The 20,580-nt window shown below is 40.9% G+C and overlaps 1 protein-coding gene and 1 non-coding gene across 2 annotated transcripts; both read left to right on the forward strand.

Moving 5' to 3' along the window:
• The first annotated feature begins 268 nt into the window (after positions 1 to 268).
• On the forward strand, positions 269 to 12,029 carry LOC106574441 (uncharacterized). Its single transcript, XM_014150339.3, has 2 exons — positions 269 to 743; positions 5,823 to 12,029. Exon 2 carries the CDS (start codon positions 10,138 to 10,140, stop codon positions 10,705 to 10,707), a length of 570 nt encoding a protein of 189 aa, XP_014005814.2. The 5' UTR covers positions 269 to 743; positions 5,823 to 10,137; the 3' UTR covers positions 10,708 to 12,029.
• Positions 12,030 to 14,452: 2,423 nt separating this feature from the next.
• On the forward strand, positions 14,453 to 20,301 carry LOC106574440 (uncharacterized). Its single transcript, XR_014380956.1, has 2 exons — positions 14,453 to 14,709; positions 17,860 to 20,301. It is a non-coding gene; the product is annotated as an uncharacterized LOC106574440 (transcript).
• The last annotated feature ends 279 nt before the right edge of the window (positions 20,302 to 20,580 follow it).

Consider the following 20,580-nt stretch of genomic DNA (forward strand, 5'->3'; position numbering starts at 1 on the left):
GTTTGTCTGAGGTTAAGATTACTCCAGTGCTAAATCCTTTATTCAAGTTGATAGCATGATAAACACAAAAAAAACTATGATTTTCTCAATGCTAAACAATGATTCTGAAACGCATAGGAATAACTCCCACAGTAAGAGAATACCCCAAATACAACGTTTAGCGCTCAACGAGTTCTCTGGGTAATGCACCTTCTAGTCTCCACGCGGTAGGTGGCGCTTTCTAGCTTTCTGTCTATCTTAACTCGACCCGGATGCAGTCGCAAGGAAGGACACCGTTATCAATGATGGAGGAATATTGATGAAAATTAACCAGATGTTCTCACAAATATGACTATTTCTTGAACAAGCTGGCAAAAAAATAAAAACTTTATTGGACGTTTTTAATCTTCATAGTAGTGGTTGTCACAGGTTTCACAAAAGCAAAGGGTTTAAAATGTCGGAAATGCGTGTTTTGCATCAACGGATAAGTTCAGTCATCATGGACATACTAGCCTCCGCTGCGGTTACAGAGATTTGTACGTTAGTAGAGGATTGTTGTGGAGCATTACGTGCAGAAGTCTCTCAAAGCAAGGAGCAAATCAAAATACTAGAGAAGCAACTCAGCCTGGCTGAGTCGAGTTACAGGTCGGTGAGTTGCAAAGGTCAGACGCCTGTCAGCAGCGGCTCACGGATCAATAACAGTATTTCGGGCAATTCCCCCGCGGCCAATGAAGATGATGCGGACGACACTCACGATGACGAAGGTTGGCTACCAATTTGTAACGGGCTGTTGTCAGCCTTTGAGCTAACGTTAATCATTGTAAACCAAGTAATAGTCAAGTTGATCTCTCTCTCTCGTAGCGCTGTACTCGTACTCCTAATAGAGAGCAATATTAATGGCAGTGGTGTAAAGTACTTAATAGATTTTTATTCGTTTTTGAGAAAATCTTCAGCTAATGTAACCTTTTGTGAATTTTTAAAGCATTAATTTAATAAAAACAAGCACAACGAATTCAAAGGTGATGTTAACTGACGGATATTATCTCATAGATCAAAAAATGTATAATATCTCCTAAAGACAAAATCCCACTCCGCGCACGTAGATCAAGGTAGTCAAGGCTATCTTTGGCGTAGCTGTCATAACGATGGGCGAGTAGTTGTTTTTGAAGGGTGTTCCTGAAGTAATTTATTCACCCTGACGTCCGACAGCGAAAAGATGGCAGAAGCGAACGCTGATGTGGAGCGTGAATATAATGCCGGGGGTCTCAAGGAGAATTGGAATATTTTCCAAAAGAATAGAAAACGGACCAAAGTTGCAAACGGCGGTGAGAATGTCCTGTTTTGTTAATGAGGAGCGGCTGATTGGATTACCAATTTTGAAGAATCCATTTGATATCACCAAACTGGTGGAGAGAGTGCTGGGTTAAGTGAAGGCTGTGAGGATCACGAGAGGCAGGCTTGTTTACATGTTTTGTTCTTCTGAGGATAAGAAGGAGAGTGTGTTGCGTCTCACCCGATTTTTAGAAATTTTATGTGTCCAGGGGTGTCCTGTTCCGAAGAGACAGAAGGGGGGTAATATCTGGCGGTTCGTGGGGGAGTCAATGTTGCACAGATTAAAAATATTCCCGGAGTGATTGATGCTCGTCGGATGAATCGTGTGGTGAATGAAGAAAAAGTGATGACTATCCTCCTTTTTAAAAATTGTTTTATATGGAGTCTCTCCCTACTCAAGTGCAGTTGGGATATATAAACTAGTCAGAGCGTTTGTTCCAAGACCAATGCAGTGTGATCATTGTAAAGCTCTTGGACATGTTTCAAGTGTTTGCAGAAGGGAAAAGCAGAGATGTTGTGGAAAAGTTCGTACGATGCGTTTTTAAAAGTGATGAAAATGGGACATGTTGCAATTGTGGTGGGAACCATGAATGCCCAACAAGGGTGAAATAGAATGAGGTGGGCACAGGGCTGTCCAGCGCATCTCATATGCGGCGACTGTTAAAAGGGTTGAGGGTTCGATTGGCGCTCCTGAGGAGTCTATGGTGTTGGATAGGCCTTCACTGAAGGCTGCGGGGGTTGCCGTTCAACAGCAAGAAAGACCTAGATATGTTAAAGTTGAAGAATGTGGCCTTTATAGCTACAGTGATTAATGGCACTGCCGAGGCGGAGAGGAAGTCCAGGAAAATAGATATCATGGTGGATGCGGAGGAACGGTTCCTGGGAGTGATAGACTTCTCGGTGGAGGAGTTGCATGGAGTATTGTCACAAGCCATTACCACCCTCTCAGGTCATAGAGCCTGAGAACGGAGATTTGAGTTTTGGTTTTGTCAATGTGGTGTTTTGTTTTATTGTGGGTGGATTAAGTTAGTTTCCCTGTCATGTATGGGTTTTATTTTGACCTTGGTTTTTTTCAACCCTGTCCAGTTGGTGGCGGTAATACACCCCTTTGGGTTGTAGTCTGCCATAAAACCCACAGAAGAAGAAGATGATCTCCTAAAGTTGTTAATCTCAGACCTTATTTTCAGCATTTATCCCAAAACCCCTTTCTTTCCCTATTAATTTCCCCCTTAGGAATGGCTGAACGAATCAGACTTAAATAATTTCCGTCTTAAAGGCCTACAAGCTGGCGAGCTCTATTATCCCATTATCCCCAATGACAAATCAAGACGTTTGAAATTGTCTTTTTCTGTCAGCTTGCTAGGCTAGCAGTATTTAAATCTTCTTGATTTGTCAGTGGGGATAATGGGATTGCGGTACGTTTTCCTGAGCCATATCCCGCGCCGGCTCCACGCTGTCCTGATCGTGGCATAGCACCATTCCGACGAGAGAGAGAGAGAGAGAGAAGTAGTAATGAACGTCTAGTTGGATTTTTATGACTTGCAAGCTGCCGCTGGGCCGCTATGACTGAAGTGAGCAACATTAACAATGGGTAAAGATGGTGAAATTGGATGTTCGCCTTCCAATGAAAAGTCCTGTCTTGAAACTGATGCACACAAATAATGGAATCATAATGCCAAACAATGTTTGAATCTCGTTACATAGTTTTAACTAAATACAATAATGAATTTGACTATAAACAGAAATCTGTTATTCTCGCTCCGGATGTATTGAATTGAATAATGCTGCCTGCAGCATACAGTTGCAGACCCACTGTGGCAGCCGTTTGTGGGCCTTGTGCACTACAGCCCATCAAGTGCAGACCGCTGTTATTAATCAGCAGCATCCTACCTCCCGCTAGCCTGACTACTCATCCGCATCGCTTCGGCCAAACGCCAAGCCCACTAACATTTCTCCTCCACGATGAGTCTGGATCATAAAGAATGATTGTGGCCCTAAGGCCCTATTAGCATGGGTAACACTTTTGAGGGCTTCCATCATTTTAATGTAGTCAACAGAGTGGGATTTCCAACTTCGTGGGCTGATCGCTCCTGGTGACAGTTTCAGACTGAATGTATGGCGCAGTAAAATTAAATTCAGGATGAGTCGTCAGGCAAACCTCCCTCCTCATATTTGACTGGAAATGTCTGTGGTTTGATCGAGGGTTTGGGCTTTGTCCGCTCTAGGATTCTAACTCTACAATCAATAGTGCAGGTTTCATATAGCGAGAGAAATTAAGAAAGAATTTGCATCACAAATCCAGTCGATATTAATAATGTTACATCTGAATAGAATAAATGATCCGCTCCTCGTTCTAGCATCGCTTCATCATTTCTCTTAACATGTATGGATCCAGAACTTAATCGAGCAGCTAATCAGCGTTTTTTTTAAATGGACCATTAGTGGTGTTTAGACCAGTATTGAGCTATGCCCCTTCCATTATAATCAGTCGAGTCAGATTGCGGCTGCTGGTAAAATGATTGTCCATTAATACACACTTCAACAACTGTTTTGGTCAATTGACAACAGTACATATAAGTGCAAAATCCTGAACTATCCTATGGGCTATCTTTAAAAAAAAGAATCATGGGCTATCCTATCCCCCATTCTGTCCGATAGGTGTTTATGCGCTATCTAATCAGTGTGTAGCTGCGCTAGCAGCGCTAGTATTTACACGTTGATGGGAATTAACTTGCGAAAGAGCTGAATAGTCCAACAGAAGCCATAAATGAAATAAAATTCAACTTCTACTTTTTCTGTTGATTGTCTGTAGGCTTGGTTCTTATGCAGGGGGGAATGAATAAATAAATAAAAATCAAATGGAATGTACATTACCAGCCAAAAGTTTGGACACCTACTCATTCAATGGTTTTTCTTTATTTTTAACTATTTTCTACATTGTAGAATAATAGTGAAGACATCAAAGCTATGAAAAAACACATATGGAGTCATGTAGTGACCAAAAAAAGTGTTAAACATATCGAGATGTAGTTTATTTGAGATTCTTCAAAGTAGCCACCCTTTGCCTTGATGACAGCTTTGCACACCCTTGGCATGGCATTCAGGTCATCTGATGCATCACTCCATCACTCTTCTTCTTGGTCAAATAGCCCTTACACAGCCTGGAGGTGTGGGATGGCCTATCGCTGCTGAATTCTGTGGTAGCCATGCTGGTTAAGTGTGCCTTGAATTGTAAATAAATCACTGACAGTGTCACCAGCAAAGCACCCCCCACAACATCACACCTCCTCCATGCTTCACGGTGGGAACCACACATGCAGAGATAATCCGTTCACCTACTTTGCGTCTCACAAAGACACGGCGGTTGGAACCGAAAATCTTTAATTTGGACTCATCAGACTAAAGGACAGATTTCCACCAGTCTAATGTCCATGGCTCATGTTTCTTTAGTGGTTTCTTTGCAGCAATTTGACCATGAAGGCCTGATTCACGCAGTCTCCTCTGAACAGTTGATGTTGAGATGTGTCAGTTACTTAAACTCTGAAGCATTTATTTGGCCTGCAATTTCTGAGGCTGCTAACAGCAGCAGAGTTAACTGTGAGTCTTCCTTTCCTGTGGCGGTCCTCATGAGAGCCAGTTTCATCGTAGCGCTTGACGTTTTCTGAGTCTGCACTTGAAGACCCTTTTAAACTTCTTGAAATTTTCCGTATTGACTGACCTGCATGTCTTAAATGACAGCCCATCATTATTTTATCTTTGCTTATTTGAGCTGTTCTTCCCATAATATGGACTTGGTCTTTTACCAAATAGGGATATCTTCTGTATACCTGCTCTACCTTGTCACAACACAACTGATTGGCTCAAACACGTTAAGAAGGAAAGAAATTCCACAAATTTAACTTTTAACAAGGCACACCTGTTAATTGAAATGCATTCCAGGTGACTACCTCATGTTTAACACTGTTTGGTTACTACATGGTTCCATATGTGTTATTTCATAGTTTTGACGTCTTCACTATTATTCTGCAATGTAGAAAATAGTTAACGATTAAGAAAAACCCTGGAATGAGTAGGTGTGTCCAAACGTTTGACTGGTACTGTATAATTGAACAGAATTTCCAAACATGGGTCTGTTGTAGACCGATGCAGTTCCTCAGCGTGGTCAGTTCCTCTCTGCTTACCTCATGTCAAAATAAAAGTCCCCCACAAGTTCTTGCTTTTTTTTGTGCAGGTATGGCGCAGGTAAAGGACTTTTATTTTACACGAGGTCAGTGAAGAGGAAGTGGGTCTACAACAGACTCATGCTTGGAAAGTCTGTTTAATTTATGTTCAATTAGATGCATAAGGACCAAGCCTACAGACAGTCGGCGGAGTAAGTTTTAAATATAATTTTTTTCAACTTCTGTCCTCCGGCAGACCTTTTTTTTCAAGCTAATTCCAAGGGTCGCTAGTGTGTAAATACCAGCTAATCAGCATTTCAGTTCTAACTCATCCTTTCTCCTTCCCTACAGATTTTCAGCAGTTCATTGTCTCTGAAGTGGAGTTTCCCCCCGAGCAGCAGGAGTGGAGCCCCAGTCTGGGACCAGAGGACTGGAACCCCATACAGATTAAAGAGGAACAGGAAGAATTCAGTATCATCCAGGAGAAGGAAGACTCTGTATTCACTCCTGCCTGGGTGAAAAGTGACTATGATCAGTACTCAACTCAGTCCTCACAAACCCAAAGTGAAGAGTACAAAGACAGAATGGCCTCAACGGAACAGATCAAAACAGAACCTAAGGAAGATGATTCCTCAGAGCCAACCAGTGACTCTCATCCCCAGTGCAAATTGAAGAAGACATGGACAGAAAAAGGACAAAGCTCGAATGGTAGAAAATCCATGGATCTGAAATCACCAGTGCAAAGGAGACACACAGAAGTGCAACCATTTTGCTGTAGTGATTGTGGGGAACATTTCACTCAGATGGGAAAACTGGATGCTCATAGGAAGGCCCACACAGGAGAGAAACCGCATCGCTGTGGTGAATGTGGCAAATGTTTTACTCAAGTTGGTTATCTGAACTATCACAGAAAGACGCACACAGGGGAGAAACCTCATCGCTGTCATGATTGTGGCAAATGTTTCTTTCGAGTTGGTGATCTGACACTTCATATGAGGATTCACACAGGGGAAAAACCGCTTTGCTGCCAGGTTTGTGGCAAATGTTTTGCTCGTCCTAGTAATCTAAGGTCTCACATTAGGATTCACACAGAGAAATCTTATAGCTGTCATTATTGTGGCAAATACTTTCGTCATAAAGGTAATCTGTCAGCGCATATGAGGATTCACACAAGGGGAAGTCATAATGTCGCTATAGTAGCAGATCTTTCACCACTGGCGATAATCACATGAGCGATTTTAAAGTATATTGCGGTCAGGATTGTTGTAAATGTTTCACTAATTAGAATATGAGGAGACCGAGGGGAGGAACCACATGCTACCATGACTGGCAAATATTTCATTATCTTAGGTCTTCTGAGATCTCTTTTGTTCGAGGCATGGTTCACATCAGGCAATGCTTCATGTGAATAGCAGACTCAGATTTTGTGAGTGTTTTTTATTTTATTTTGCAGGGCAGCTCTAACCAACATCTCCAATCTCGTCTCATTGATTGGACGCCAGGTTAGCTGAGTCCTGACTCCAATTAGCTTTTGGGGGTTCACATACTTTTTCCAACCTACACCGTGAATGTTTAGAATAATCTATTCAATATAGACAAGAAAAATACAATTTGTGTTATTAGTTTGAGCACACTGTGTTTGTCTATTGTTGTGACTTAGAGGAAGATCAGATCACATTTTTTTTGGACCAATTTATGTGGAAATCCAGGTAATTCCAAAGGGTTCACATACTTTTTCTTGCAACTGTATTCCTCCGGCAGATACACACACACACACACACACACACACACACACACACACACCCCTTTTAAACTATTCAGAGTCAAAGATAGATCCAACCCTTGGCTTTCATCTTAGCTCATTCCGATTAGAAGTCAGTCTTGGGCCAATTCAAGGAAAACTGACTCTGTAGTGGACTGGCAATCTTTCAGACAGTTGAGAAACAGATGTACTGTTTTTGATTAAGAAAGCTAAATCAAGCTACTTTTTATGCCCTGCTGGTGATTCTTCACAATTTGGGAAAACAGTCAATGTACTGAAGTGTACAAATTCCTTCTCTTCCCTGCCTAAGCAAGTTCTGTCTGACTGGCATCATAACTGAGAAGAATGGGATAAGTGACGCTTTTAATCATCATTTTATCTCGGCAGGCTTTTTATTTGCGAAAAACTGGTTTAATTGACCCTGGTCAGTCAATCAACTGCTCTTCCCTCTGCCAGCCTCTTGCTGACACGATGGTTAACCTGTCAACTTCTAGTGAATCTTTTGTTTGTTTTCAATTCAACAATTTACTATCTGTGACGTGCTCGATGCCTTTTCTTAAGATTGATGTTAAAAAACAAATCCCCTGTGGCTGATATTCTTGATACATTTTTGCTGCAGCTCACTGCCCCCCTGATTGCTGTATTATTAACCCATATTTTTAACCTGACAACTATATATCTGGTACTACCCCTAAAGTTTGGAAGGTGGCCCATGTACTCCCCCTTCACTAAGGTGGTGACCCTTGTGACCTAAATAATTATTGGCTTATTTCTAAACTTTCTTGCCTTGCTATAATATTAGAATCCTTGATTAATTCTCAGCTAAGAACTTTCTTATCTTTGAAATGTTTTCTAAATGTACATCAGTCTGGTTTTAGACCAGGTCATAGAACTATCTCTGCTCCATCCCTAGTTATAAATGATGTGGTTAGCTGTATAGATAAAAGGCAACATTGTGCTGCCCTCTTCATTAACCTGTCAAAGGCTTTCAATACTGTTAATCACTCACTGCTAATTCATAGGCTTTCAATTGGCCTAGACCAGGCTGCATGTAACTGGTTTAAAAATTACTTGACAGATATAACTCAATGTATATCTCCTGATGGTGTTAAAGGATGATTCTGGGTCCTGTACTTTTTACTGTTTACATTAACAATATCAACTTGCCTGTCAAATTGTAACTTGCACTTGTATGCCAATGATACTGTTGTGTATGCTATTGCCCCCACCCTGTTGACCAGGCTCTATCTGAACTTCAGTCTGCCTTCATTGTATTATAGAAAAACTTTATTGACCTAAAATTAGTACTGAAAACGAAGTAATATCTTGTTCTCTAGAGCGCATAAAGTCTGATTTTTAAGCATATGTACTTTGGATTGTGTCCCTGCTTACAAATATCTGGAAAGATGAAAAGGTGCCTTTTAAAAAGCATATTGATGACTTAAGAAGCTAAGAATAAAAATGTGTTTCTTCTATAGAAATAGGTTCTGCCTCTCGCTAAATAGTAGAAAGCAGATCATTCAGTCGACATTCCTAACGGTCCTAGACTATGGCGACATCGTCAATATGAACTGCCACTTCATTAAAGCTGTTAGGTGCAGTTTATCATAGCCCACTGCACTTTTTTTACAGGTGACAATTTTAGTACTCATCACTGCATTCTCTACCAGAAAGTTGGTTGGCCTTCTGATGTCACGTAGGTTGATACATTGCCATGTTTTCATTTATAAAGCTCTTTTACAAAAAGTTCCACTGTACCTACCTAACATAATTACTAGACTGTAGACATACAAGTTACCACACCTGGTCTCATGAAAGGCTAAATGCATATTCCTTTGGTCTCTCTTTTAGTTTTCTTGCACCTTATTTGTGGAACAATCTTCAAAATGTTCTTTAAATTTGATGGTCTGGCACCTTTTAGGGCAATTCAGAAGGCTGATTGAGGACCTTATTACTGATAAATGTTTTTCTTTCTTTCTGCTTGCATTTTGTATTTATATTTTTGTGTGTATTCTCTGTAATTTATGTAATTCAGGGTTCATCTGTAAAAGAGACCTTTGTCTCAGTATGACTCTGATAACCTTTTATTAAAAACATATTTCATCTGGACTTTATGAAAACTGGAAATCACATATCCTGAGGCTGCATTTATTGTAGCTGCGGATTTTAACAAAGCAATTGTGAGTAAAACACTACCGAAGTTCTATCAATACATTGACTGTAGTGCTCGCGCTGCTAAAACACCCAACTACAGCTACTCCAATTTCCGGGATGCCTACAAGGCCCTCCCCCGCCCTCCCTTCGGCAAATCTGATCATGACTCCATTTTGCTCCTCCCTTCCTATAAGCAGAAACTCAAACAGGAAGTACCTGGGCTAAGGGCTATTCAATGCTAGTCTGACCAATCGGAATCCACGCTCTAAGATTGTTTTCATCACATAGACTGGGATATGTTCTGGGTAGACTGAGAATAACATTGACGAATACACGGATACGGTGACTGAGTTCATCAGGAAGTGTTTTGGAGATGTTCTACCCACTGTGGCTTAAAACCTACCCTAACCAGAAACTGTGGATAGATGGCAGCATTCATGCAAAATTGAAAGTGCGAACCACCGCATTTACCATGGCAAGGTGACTGGGAATATGGCAGAATACAAACAGTGTAGTTATTCCCTCCGTAAGGCAATCAAACAGGCAAAATGTCAGTATACAACACCTCCACTTCGCTGATCCTCAACACAGGGGCCCCACAAGGGTGCATGCTCAGCCCCGTCCTGTACACCCTGTTCACACATGACTGTGTGGCCACGTACACCTCCGAGTCGATCATCAAGTTTGCAGATGACACAACAGTAGTAGGCTTGATTACCAACTGACGAGACAGCCTACAGAGAGGAGGTGATGGCCCTGGGAGTGTGGTGCCAGGAAAATAACCTCTCGCTCAATGTCGACAAAACAAAGGAGATGATCGTGGACTTCAGGAAACAGCAGAGGGAGCATGCCCCTGTCCACATCGACGGGACCACAGTGGAGCAGGTGGAAAGCTTCAAGTTCCTCATCGTACACATCACTGACGATCTGAAATGGTCCACCTACACAGACAGTGTGATGAAGAAGGCGCAACAGCGCCTCTTCAACGTCAGGAGGCTGAAGAAATTTGGCTTGGCACCTAAAACCCTCACAAACTTTTACAGATGCACAATTGAGAGCATCCTGTCGGGCTGTATCACCGCCTGGTACGGCAACTGCACCGCCCGTAACCACAGGGCTCTCCAGAGGGTGGTGCGGTCTGCCCAACGCATCACCGGGGTCAAACTACCTGCCCTCCAGAACACCTACAGCACCCGATGTCACAGGAAGGCCAAAAAGATAATCAAGGACAACAACCACCCGAGCCACTGCCTGTTCACCCGCTATCATCCAGAAGGCGAGGTCTGTACAGGTGCTTCAAAGCTGGGACCGAGAGACTGAAAAACAGCTCCTATCTCAAGGCCATCAGACTGTCAAATAGCCATCACTAGGCGGCTTCCACCCAGTTACGTAACCCTACACCTTAGAGGCTACTGCCCCATATACATAGACTTGAAATCACTGGCCTCTTTAATAATGGAACACATACTGCTTTACTCATTTCATATGTTTATATACTGTATTCTATTCTACTGTATTTCAGTCAAGCAATGTCAGAGTGGCATAGCTTATCTTAATATTTATATATTCCTTAATTCCATTATTTTACTTTTAGGTTGTGTGTATTGTGAATTGTTAGATATTACTGCACTGTTGGAGCTGGAAACAAAAGCATTTCACTACACCTGCAATAACATCTGCTAAAAGATGTATGTGATCAAATAAAATTGGATTTAACTCTCATATAAACGGTGGATGGAAACGTGGCTACTGTGTTTGAAACATTCACACAGGAGGAATCTTACAAGCATCTGTCAAATGCTTAAGTGCCAAAAGTGCATTAAATAGTCTTTAGAGACTACAAACGGAGAATAAACTATATAGGCTAAGTCATGATTGCTTCAAAACAAAGCAAGGCTTAAGCAGACACATGGAGAGAATGCACTGGAACATGACTGTGCCCTGTGTAGGGAAGGGCATCAGACAGACGATTGAGTCACATTTTGTAACATTTTGTAAGAAATACAGTTACTATTGTTCATAGTTTTAACTTGATTATATTTGTCACCTTTTCTAACTTTGCCAGGCAATGACTGCACAATCTGTCATAATTGATTCAACAATAGTGATAGGATTATTTTGATCTGATAAAACCCACGTTGATGCAAGCTGTAACCTAGTCTAGCTCAAACGGCCACTTAAACTGGTTCTATTGAATCCAGTAGAAAGCCTTAGATTCCAGTTCAGCCCACTAGACACCAGTAGCCATTCTCTACCTGAACAAACTGTAATTTCACCTAGGGAATTGATACATTATTTACGTACAGATGTATGATACCTACTTCGGTGTGTAGTTATTGTGTGTTTTGCCCAAGGTTTTGAAGGTGGCCCATGTACTCCCCCTTCACAAAGGTGGTGACCCTTGTGACCTAAATAATTATCGGCTTATTTCTAAACGTTCTTGCTTAGCTAAAATATTAGAATCTTTAACTAATCCTCAGCTAAGAACTTTCTTATCTATGAAATGTATTCTAAATGTACATCAGTCGGGTTTTAGACCAGGTTATAACACTATCTCTGCTGCATCCCTAGTTATAAATTATGTGGTTACTATTGTGTTGTTCTGTGTTAATAACATTTAGGCTACGTTACCCAGCAGGCTATGTGTGTGTGTGTGGGGGGGGGGGGGGGGGCTAAACAATGAGTTTTCTAGCGGAAGTATATGTTCATTAAAAGTAGTTAAACCTACGCCCCGGTTTGTCATTATACAAGGAACAAACATAACTGTAGCTGTATAGATAAAAGGCAACATTGTGCTTCCCTCTTCATTAACCTGTCAAAGGCTTTCAATACTGTTAATCACTCACTGCTAATTCAGAGGCTTTCAATTGGCCTAGACCAGGCTGCATGTAACTGGTTTAAAAATTACTTGACAGATATAACTCAATCAGGGGCGAAAATCTGATATCAACTTTGGAGGGGACAATTACATTACATTTTCTCAAGAGCAATTCCTGAGGGGGACACCAAAAGTAGTGCTGTAACACATAGCCTACGTTGTAATATGGTAAATGTATATTGAGGAACCAAAGAAATAAGGTGTTTTCCGTACTCCTAACTACCGGTACCGAAAACGACACAACTAATCACAACAGCAATACCATTGCCTTTAACAAATCTTAGTTCAGTCACCAGTTTAAGTTGAGAGTGGGGGTATCCATGGCATTTTCCAATTATGTTCCTATTTTACAAGTTTAAAAAAATGAGAACCTTTCATAATGTTGCCAAACAAAGACTCAACAAACTTACCTGAGACTCCCTGTCTCTGCCAGTCTGTCCCTGCATATCTGTCCCCAACTCTGCTGTCTGTGTGCCATCTGTTGCCTGCTCTGCCTAATGACATCATTGTGAAACATTCCATTAGCATTTCACTTCTTTCTTATGAACATTTTATCAACTAGTCTGAGATATTAGGCTACTAGGGTTCTTACTTTGCGTTTTGGTGTACTGAAAAATACTCTGATGTCCGTCTTTTTTCTGCCATTTTTCTGCCATTTTTCTACCTGGCTGGCTACACACACACAGTATGTAGGTTATTTACAGTAGGAGATGGGCTTCTATCATCTTATCTTCTATCATTCTATATGGGCTTCGATCTAAAAGGTAGCTAGCAAATGTGAAACGGATTGCAGTGACAAGAGTTGACAGCTGTATGAGTTCACCATTTACACAACATATGCTGCAACCTTTTGTAATTTTAATCGTTTGTTTCATATTGGCTGGCTTCTAACAATAGCTGAATTTGCAAAGCTAGCGAGCACCAATTCAGTGGTGTTTGCTATAATCTTTGCTACCCGGGTTAAATAAAGGTGAAATAAAATATATAAATAAAAGTTCCCTTGCGACAATTTAGCTTTTGCAACGAGACCATTAAATATATTTAAAACAATGGTAGAAGAGAGTGTAGTTCTGTTCAGTTTATCGCTAACCTTATCACAGGGACTTTGAAGCACTAACTTACATGCATGCTGATCTTGGAATAAATTGACGATAGCAAAGATTCCATCTTTGACGACGCCACATAAATAGAATAGGTACTAGCTAGCTTAATAGTTAATATTTGCGCGCTAGCTCTGCATATTCAGCTAGTGTGTGTGCGCGATTGACTGGATTAACCTCACGTCAGTTACGTTCATTCAGTGCCTTTCAGACAGTAGATACGACCTCTACGTTACCTAGCAAGCTAAGGAACTGGCAGTGGATCAAACCATTGTGAGGCAAAGTGTGGGGGGGGTCGCAATCTTTTGAAACTTAAAAACGCGCTATTAAGTATCTATAATCAGCACAATTGCTTTCATTGCGTATTATTAATATTATTTAAATTACATAGTTATGTTTCAGTGATATATTGGGGGGGGGGAAATCATATTTTTCCCAGGATGGGGGGGTCGTGTCCCCCCCGTCCCCCCTGGGATTTCCGCCCCTGAACTCAATGTATATCTCTTGATGGTGTTAAATCAGGTTTTCTGGATATTAGGAAAGGTGTCCTTCAGGTTGATTCTGGGTCCTGTACTTTTTACTGTTTACATTAACAATATCAACTTGTCTGTCAAATTGTAACCTGCACTTGTATGCCGATGATACTGTTGTGTATGCTATTGCCCCCACCCTGTTGACCAGGCTCTATCTGAACTTCAGTCTGCCTTCATTGTATTATAGAAAAACTTGATTGACCTAAAATTAGTACTGAAAACTAAGTAATATCTTGTTCTCTAGAGCACATAAAAATAAATCTGATTTTAAGCATATGTACTTTGGATGGTCACTTTTTACCCACTATTGAGTACTTTCTTCCTTTGAAGTCATGATAAAACATTTTATGGGAAAGTTATGGAATGATTTCTTGAAAAGAGTGGGAACCCTGTTTTAAAAAAACTAAACAAATATCACATAATTACTTCGAGAGATCCATGGGTTTTATAACTAGTATAAGATCATTTTTGCCTTTATTATTCATTTTACAGTTTCATGTAACATTACTTTTACCTTGAAGGATAAACAAACACTTGCCCCGGAAGTTCTTCATTACTGTTGGCTTCACGGGTGACAGAACAACGCGCGCTAGCTAGCAATAGGCATTATATGACAAAATGTCTAAATTGGAGTTGTTGAGAGTGATTTTTAACCAACGATGTACAGGCGCTGCAGATGCCATATTCAGAGCCGTTGCAAAAACGATATCAGAGTACCAGGACAACGTTTATCTATCGAAAGAGGACAACGGCCGTCTACAGGGACTGCTTGACGTCATCCTGAAACCTGAGATAAAGTTGTATAGAGCAGGTTTGTTACTTTCTCAGTATTCATTTTATAAACGTTTGTAATGTTGAGGATTTAATTAAATGAAGCAGGAAGCTAGCCTAAGTAACGTGGCTAGAAAACCTTTGATGTGCCTACAGCTAGCAAACTCGGCAGCCATGTTGAGTTGCAGTTACACATAACCAGGGGTTGTCACTAGTTTCCACAGCCAAAGTCAGTCGACTCTATTGTAAAAATGAATGAAAACAAACATTTGTTTTTGGTATTAAAGGTTAGGTATAAGGTTAGCATTGTGTTTAGGGTTAGGTTTATAATCAGATTTTAAGAAGATAAATTGTAGAAAAGGCGGGGTTTATGACTTGGAAACAGACCGTGGAGCATGTATTGCTACAGTGTGGGCAGTATCAGAGGGAAAGAGAGGCTGAGATCTCGAATGAGGGAGAAGGGGATACAGGAAATTAGTTTAACGAGTATGTTGTCATTAGATATAGTCTCATACTTGATCTTTTTTAAGAGCAACGGGGATGGCAGATAGGTTTTAGTTTCTCCATGACAGTAAATGGCGGTAATGCACCATAACGTTGGATGCCAACCGGCGATAAATCACACCAAATAAGAAGTTTAGTACTTTGGTTGTGGTAACTAACTAGTGACGACAATATGTCTGGGGGCATCTTCATTACGCCGATGCTGTTGCAAAACAGTTATTAAACAGAAGCGAATGAAACGGTGAGGGACCTACCAGAATTTGTCAAATAGAAACTCTTGTTTGCTCTTACTTCCGTTTGGTTTTTAAAAAACGGTGAACGGTTTCCGTAATGAAAACGACCCAGATAAACTGTGTGAGGAGATGCTTGTCTTCTCCCTAACAATTGGATTTGATGTCCACAGAGCAGAACGGCGGGCTGTCAAGCTCCAGCCTGTTCCTCTCTTTGGATTGGTAGATATATCTCGTTATTTGAATACTTTTTGGAATATTTGATGAGGGGTTTTGAATAGAGGTCGACCGATTATGATTTTTCAACACCGATACTGATTAGTGGAGGACCAAAAAAAGCCGATACCGATTAATCGGCCTATTTTTATTTATTTGTAATAATGACAATTACAACAATACTGAATGAACACTTATTTTAACTTAATACATCAATAAAATCAATTTAGCCTCAAATAAATAATGAAATGTTCAATTTGGTTTAAATAATGCAAAAACAAAGTGTTGGAGAAGAAAGTAAAAGTGCAATATGTGCCATGTAAGAAAGCTAACGTTTAAGTTCCTTGCTCAGAACATGAGAACATATGAAAGCTGGTGGTTCCTTTTAACATGAGTCTTCAATATTCCCGGGTAAGAAGTTTTAGGTTGTAGTTATTATAGGAATTATAGGACTATTTCTCTCTATACGATTTGTATTTCATATACCTTTGTCTATTGGATGTTCTTATAGGCACTTTAGTAGTGCCAGTGTAACAGTATAGCTTCCGTCCCTCTCCTCGCTCCTACCTGGGCTCGAACCAGGAACACATCGACAACAGCCACCCTCGAAGCAGCGTTACCCATGTAGAGCAAGGGAAACAACTACTCCAAGTCTCAGAGCGAGTGACGTTTGAAACGCTATTAGCGCGCACCCGCTAACTAGCTAGCCATTTCACATCGGTTACACCAGCCTAATCTTGGGAGTTGACAGGCTTGAAATCATAAACAGCGCAATGCATTGCGAAGAGCTGCTGGCAAAACGCAGTAAAGTGCTGTTTTGAATGAATGCTTACGAGCCAGCTGGTGCCTACCATCGCTCAGTCAGACTGCTCTATCAAATCATAGACTTAATTATAACATAACACACAGAAACACGAGCCTTAGGTCATTAATATGGTCGAATCCGTAAACTATCACGTTTATTCTTTCAGTGAAATACGGAACCATTCCGTATTTTATCTAACGGGTGGCATCCCGAAGTCTAAATATTCCTGTTACATTGCACAACCTTCAATGTTATGTCATAATTACGTAAAATTCTGGCAAATTAGTTCGCAACGAGCCAGGCGGCCCTGACTCTGCATGCAATGAACGGAAAAGAAGTGACACAATTTCACCTGGTTAATATTGCCTGCTAACCTGGATTTATTTTAGCTAAATATGCAGGTTTAAAAATATATACTTCTGTGTATTGATTTTAAGAAAGGCATTGATGTTTATGGTTAGGTACAGTCGTGCAACGATTGTGCTTTTTTTCGCAAATGCGTTTTTGTTAAATCATCCCCCGTTTGGCGAAGTTGGCTGTCTTTGTTAGGAAGAAATAGTCTTCACACAGTTCGCAACGAGCCAGGCGGCCCAAACTGCTGCATATACCCTGACTCTGTTGCAGAGGTGACACATTTTCCCTAGTTAAAAGAAATTCATGTTAGCAGGCAATATTAACTAAATATGCAGGTTTAAATATATATATATACTCATGTATTGATTTTAAGAAAGACATTGATGTTTATGGTTAGGTACACGTTGGAGCAACCTTTTTCGCGAATGTGCACCGCGTCGATTATATACAACGCAGGACAGGCTAGATAAACTAGTAATATCATCAACCATGTAGTTAACTAGTGATTATGATTGATTGTTTTTTATAAGATAAGTTTAATGCTAGCTAGCAACTTACCTTGGCTTCTTACTATATTCGCGTAACAGGCAGGCTCCTCGTGGAGTGCAATGTAAAGCAGGTGGTTAGAGCGTTGGACTAGTTAACCGTAAGGTTGCAAGATTGAATCCACAAGCTGACAAGGTAAAAATCTGTCGTTCTGCCCCTGAACAAGGCAGTTAACCCACCGTTCCTAGGCCGTCATTGAAAATAAGAATGTGTTCTTAACTGACTTGCCTAGTTAAAAAATATTATTTTTTAAAAATCTGCAAATCGGTGGCCAAAAATACCGATTACCGAAATCGGCCATTCCGATTAATCGGTTGACCTCTAATTTGTAGTGGCTTTTTAGACTCCCCTGGCCCATAGACTACTTTCAAGGTGAAGAGCCAACTAGCATTACATTGTGAAAGGATAAACTTATACTTCAACAGGAACCCCATTGTTTTATGTCAGAATCTATCTACACTGTCAGTTGAGGATGAAGCGTTGCCTGACATAAGATGCTTATACATTCGAACTCCTCTTTTCTCCTTCCCTTCAGATTTTGAGCAGTTCATTGTCTCTGAAGTGGAGTTTCCCCCTGAGCAGCAGCACTTTGAACAAGAGTGGAGCCCCGATCTGGGGCAAGATGACTGGAACCCCATACAGATTAAAGAGGAACAGGAGGAATTCAGTATCATCCAGGAGGAGGAAGACTCTGTATTCACTCCTGCCTGGGTGAAAAGTGAGTATGATCAGTACTCAACTCAGTCCTCACAAACTCATAGTGAAGAGTACAAAGACAGAACAAAACCTAAGGAAGTGGATTCTTCAAAGCCAACCAGTGGCTCTCGGCCCCAGCCCAAATCTAGGAGGACACAGACCGAAAAGGGAAAAAGCTTTATCAGCTCCAAGGGTACAAAATCAATGGATCTGAAATCACCAGTGCAAAGGAGGCGTCACACAGAAGATAAAACATTTTGCTGTAGTGATTGTGGTGAACGTTTCACTCAGATGGGAAAACTGAATTCTCATAGGATCATGATACACTCCGTAGGTAATCACTTTCGCTGTGATGAATGTGGCAAATGTTTTGCTCAGTGGGGATATCTGGATTCTCATATGAGGATTCACACAAGGGTGAATTGTGGAAAAGTACTCACTCAGTCTGACCGCTTCAAACCCTCCTTGACCACTTTGAAGGATCGCACAGGAGAGAAACTTTATTGCTGTGGTGAATGTGGCAAATATTTTTCTAACACTGGGTCCCTGAATTATCATAGGAGGTCGCACACAGAGAAGAAATCGCATCGCTGCCATGATTGTGGCAAATGTTTTTATACATTTATAGATCTGAATATTCACAGGAGGATTCACACAGGGGAGAAACCATATCGCTGCCAGTTCTGTGGAAAATGTTATAATCAGCAGACTTCTCTAAGTTATCACATGAGGAATCACACAGAGACATCTTGTAACTGTCATTATTGTGGCAAATATATTCGTCATAAAGGTAATCTGACAGCGCATATGAGGATTCACACGAGGAAAATCAGATAATTGTTTCTATATTAGCAGATCTTTAAACACTGGCGGTCACAAGTGCATATGAGGATAATCAGATGAGCAGTAAACTATTTTGCTGTCAGGATTGTTGTAAATGGTTCACTCATTCCAATCTGAATCGTCTGAGGAGACAGAGGGGAGGAACCACATTAATACCATGACTGGCAAATCTTTCACAACTGCCTTTTGACACTGCGTATGAGACATTCACACATTTCACGTTTTCTGTAGAAAATGCTTTAGTGCCAGAAGTGCATTGAATAGTCATCTGAGAAGGGGTCACCTGAGGACACACTTGATTGACCTTTACTCTGGTAGCCCTGAAGCCTGATCTCTATTGAAATCAAATTTTATTGGTCATGTACACATATTTATCGGATGTTCTTGCTGTTGTAGCAAAATGCTTGTGTTCCTAGCTCCAACAGTGTGGTAGTATCTAACAATTCAAGAAATGCCTTGTAAGAAACAAAGGATCCAATTCGGGAAAGTCGTATTACTGTTCGTAATGCTGGTGAGTTACCGCCGCTCTGATATCCAAAAGTACTTTCCGGCTGTATGTAATAACACACAAAAGAATTCTGGGCTAATAATGTAAGAAATAACACACACAAAAAAATACTGCCAAGTTGCTTAGCTAGAAGCAAAGCTTCCATGTCTGTCGGCACCATCAATGCATAACTATAAAAGGCCATAATCAGGACATATTCTGCTTAACCTGTCATTTTCCATTCTGTATTGGCTGTAACTTTCATTAAGTGTGAAGTTGTATTTTTCCACTGAGATCAGAACTTGTATGGTTAATTGTGTAGCCCGTCTCTTCCAGAAACAATTTTGTGTGCTTCATTGTTCAATATCACCCATCGTCTATAATGATGCATGCATGTCTCGTTCAGAATTAATACTCTTGTCACTCAGAAGAATAATTTGCCTTCGAGCCATTTGCCATTTTAGCAGTTGTATCTTGAAGAGGTTGCTGACTTTGCAGAGCGATCGCACAGTAGGCCTACTGTTTGCAACATGAAATACTTTTTCTGAACTTGATGACCGCCAACTGACTTTCTCTTTTCACACAGAAATCTTCATTGGAGCTTTCAAGGCCATGATACACTTGGAATTTGTTGAGGTAATGTTGCTACTATATCATGGGCTTAAGAGTACACATGGAGAGAAACATGACTGTGTCCTGTGTGGGGGAAGGCCATCACAGAAGATTGAGGCACATTTTGTAACTTCCACCTGTTGAGTGGAGACACGCCACAGTTGTTAATTTAAAAGTCATCCAGTTTTTCAGAAGTATCTGATTACAATATGTTTGCTGGTAATGTAACTGATTAGTTGCATAAAGAGAGAATCAGAATCAGCAAGTAAACAAAACAACATAAGGACAGACTAACCATTTGAAGTGAACTAGACAGGAAATAAAAGCTACAACAGTAAAGCCTGTGTGAACTTGAATGTGTATATGGGGGGGGGGGGGGGCTGCACTTCTAACAGCATGGTCACCCATGAAGCAGAGCCTGGTATGAGGGATGGTGGGGAGGCCAATGCCAGGGGAGCAGACTCGGGCGGCTGAGTTTTGAAGTCTGTCCTGTGTTTTGGCAAGGAGTCCGTAGAAAATGGCGTTGCAGTAGTCCAGGCAGGATAAAACGAAGGTGTGAATGGAGATTTCAGCAGTGGGGTCAGTAAGAGAGGGTCTCAGTCGTGAAATGTTTATGAG

The sequence above is a fragment of the Salmo salar genome, chromosome 16 (genome assembly GCF_965601325.2).
Source record: "Salmo salar chromosome 16, fSalSal1, whole genome shotgun sequence".
Lineage (NCBI taxonomy): Eukaryota > Metazoa > Chordata > Actinopteri > Salmoniformes > Salmonidae > Salmo > Salmo salar.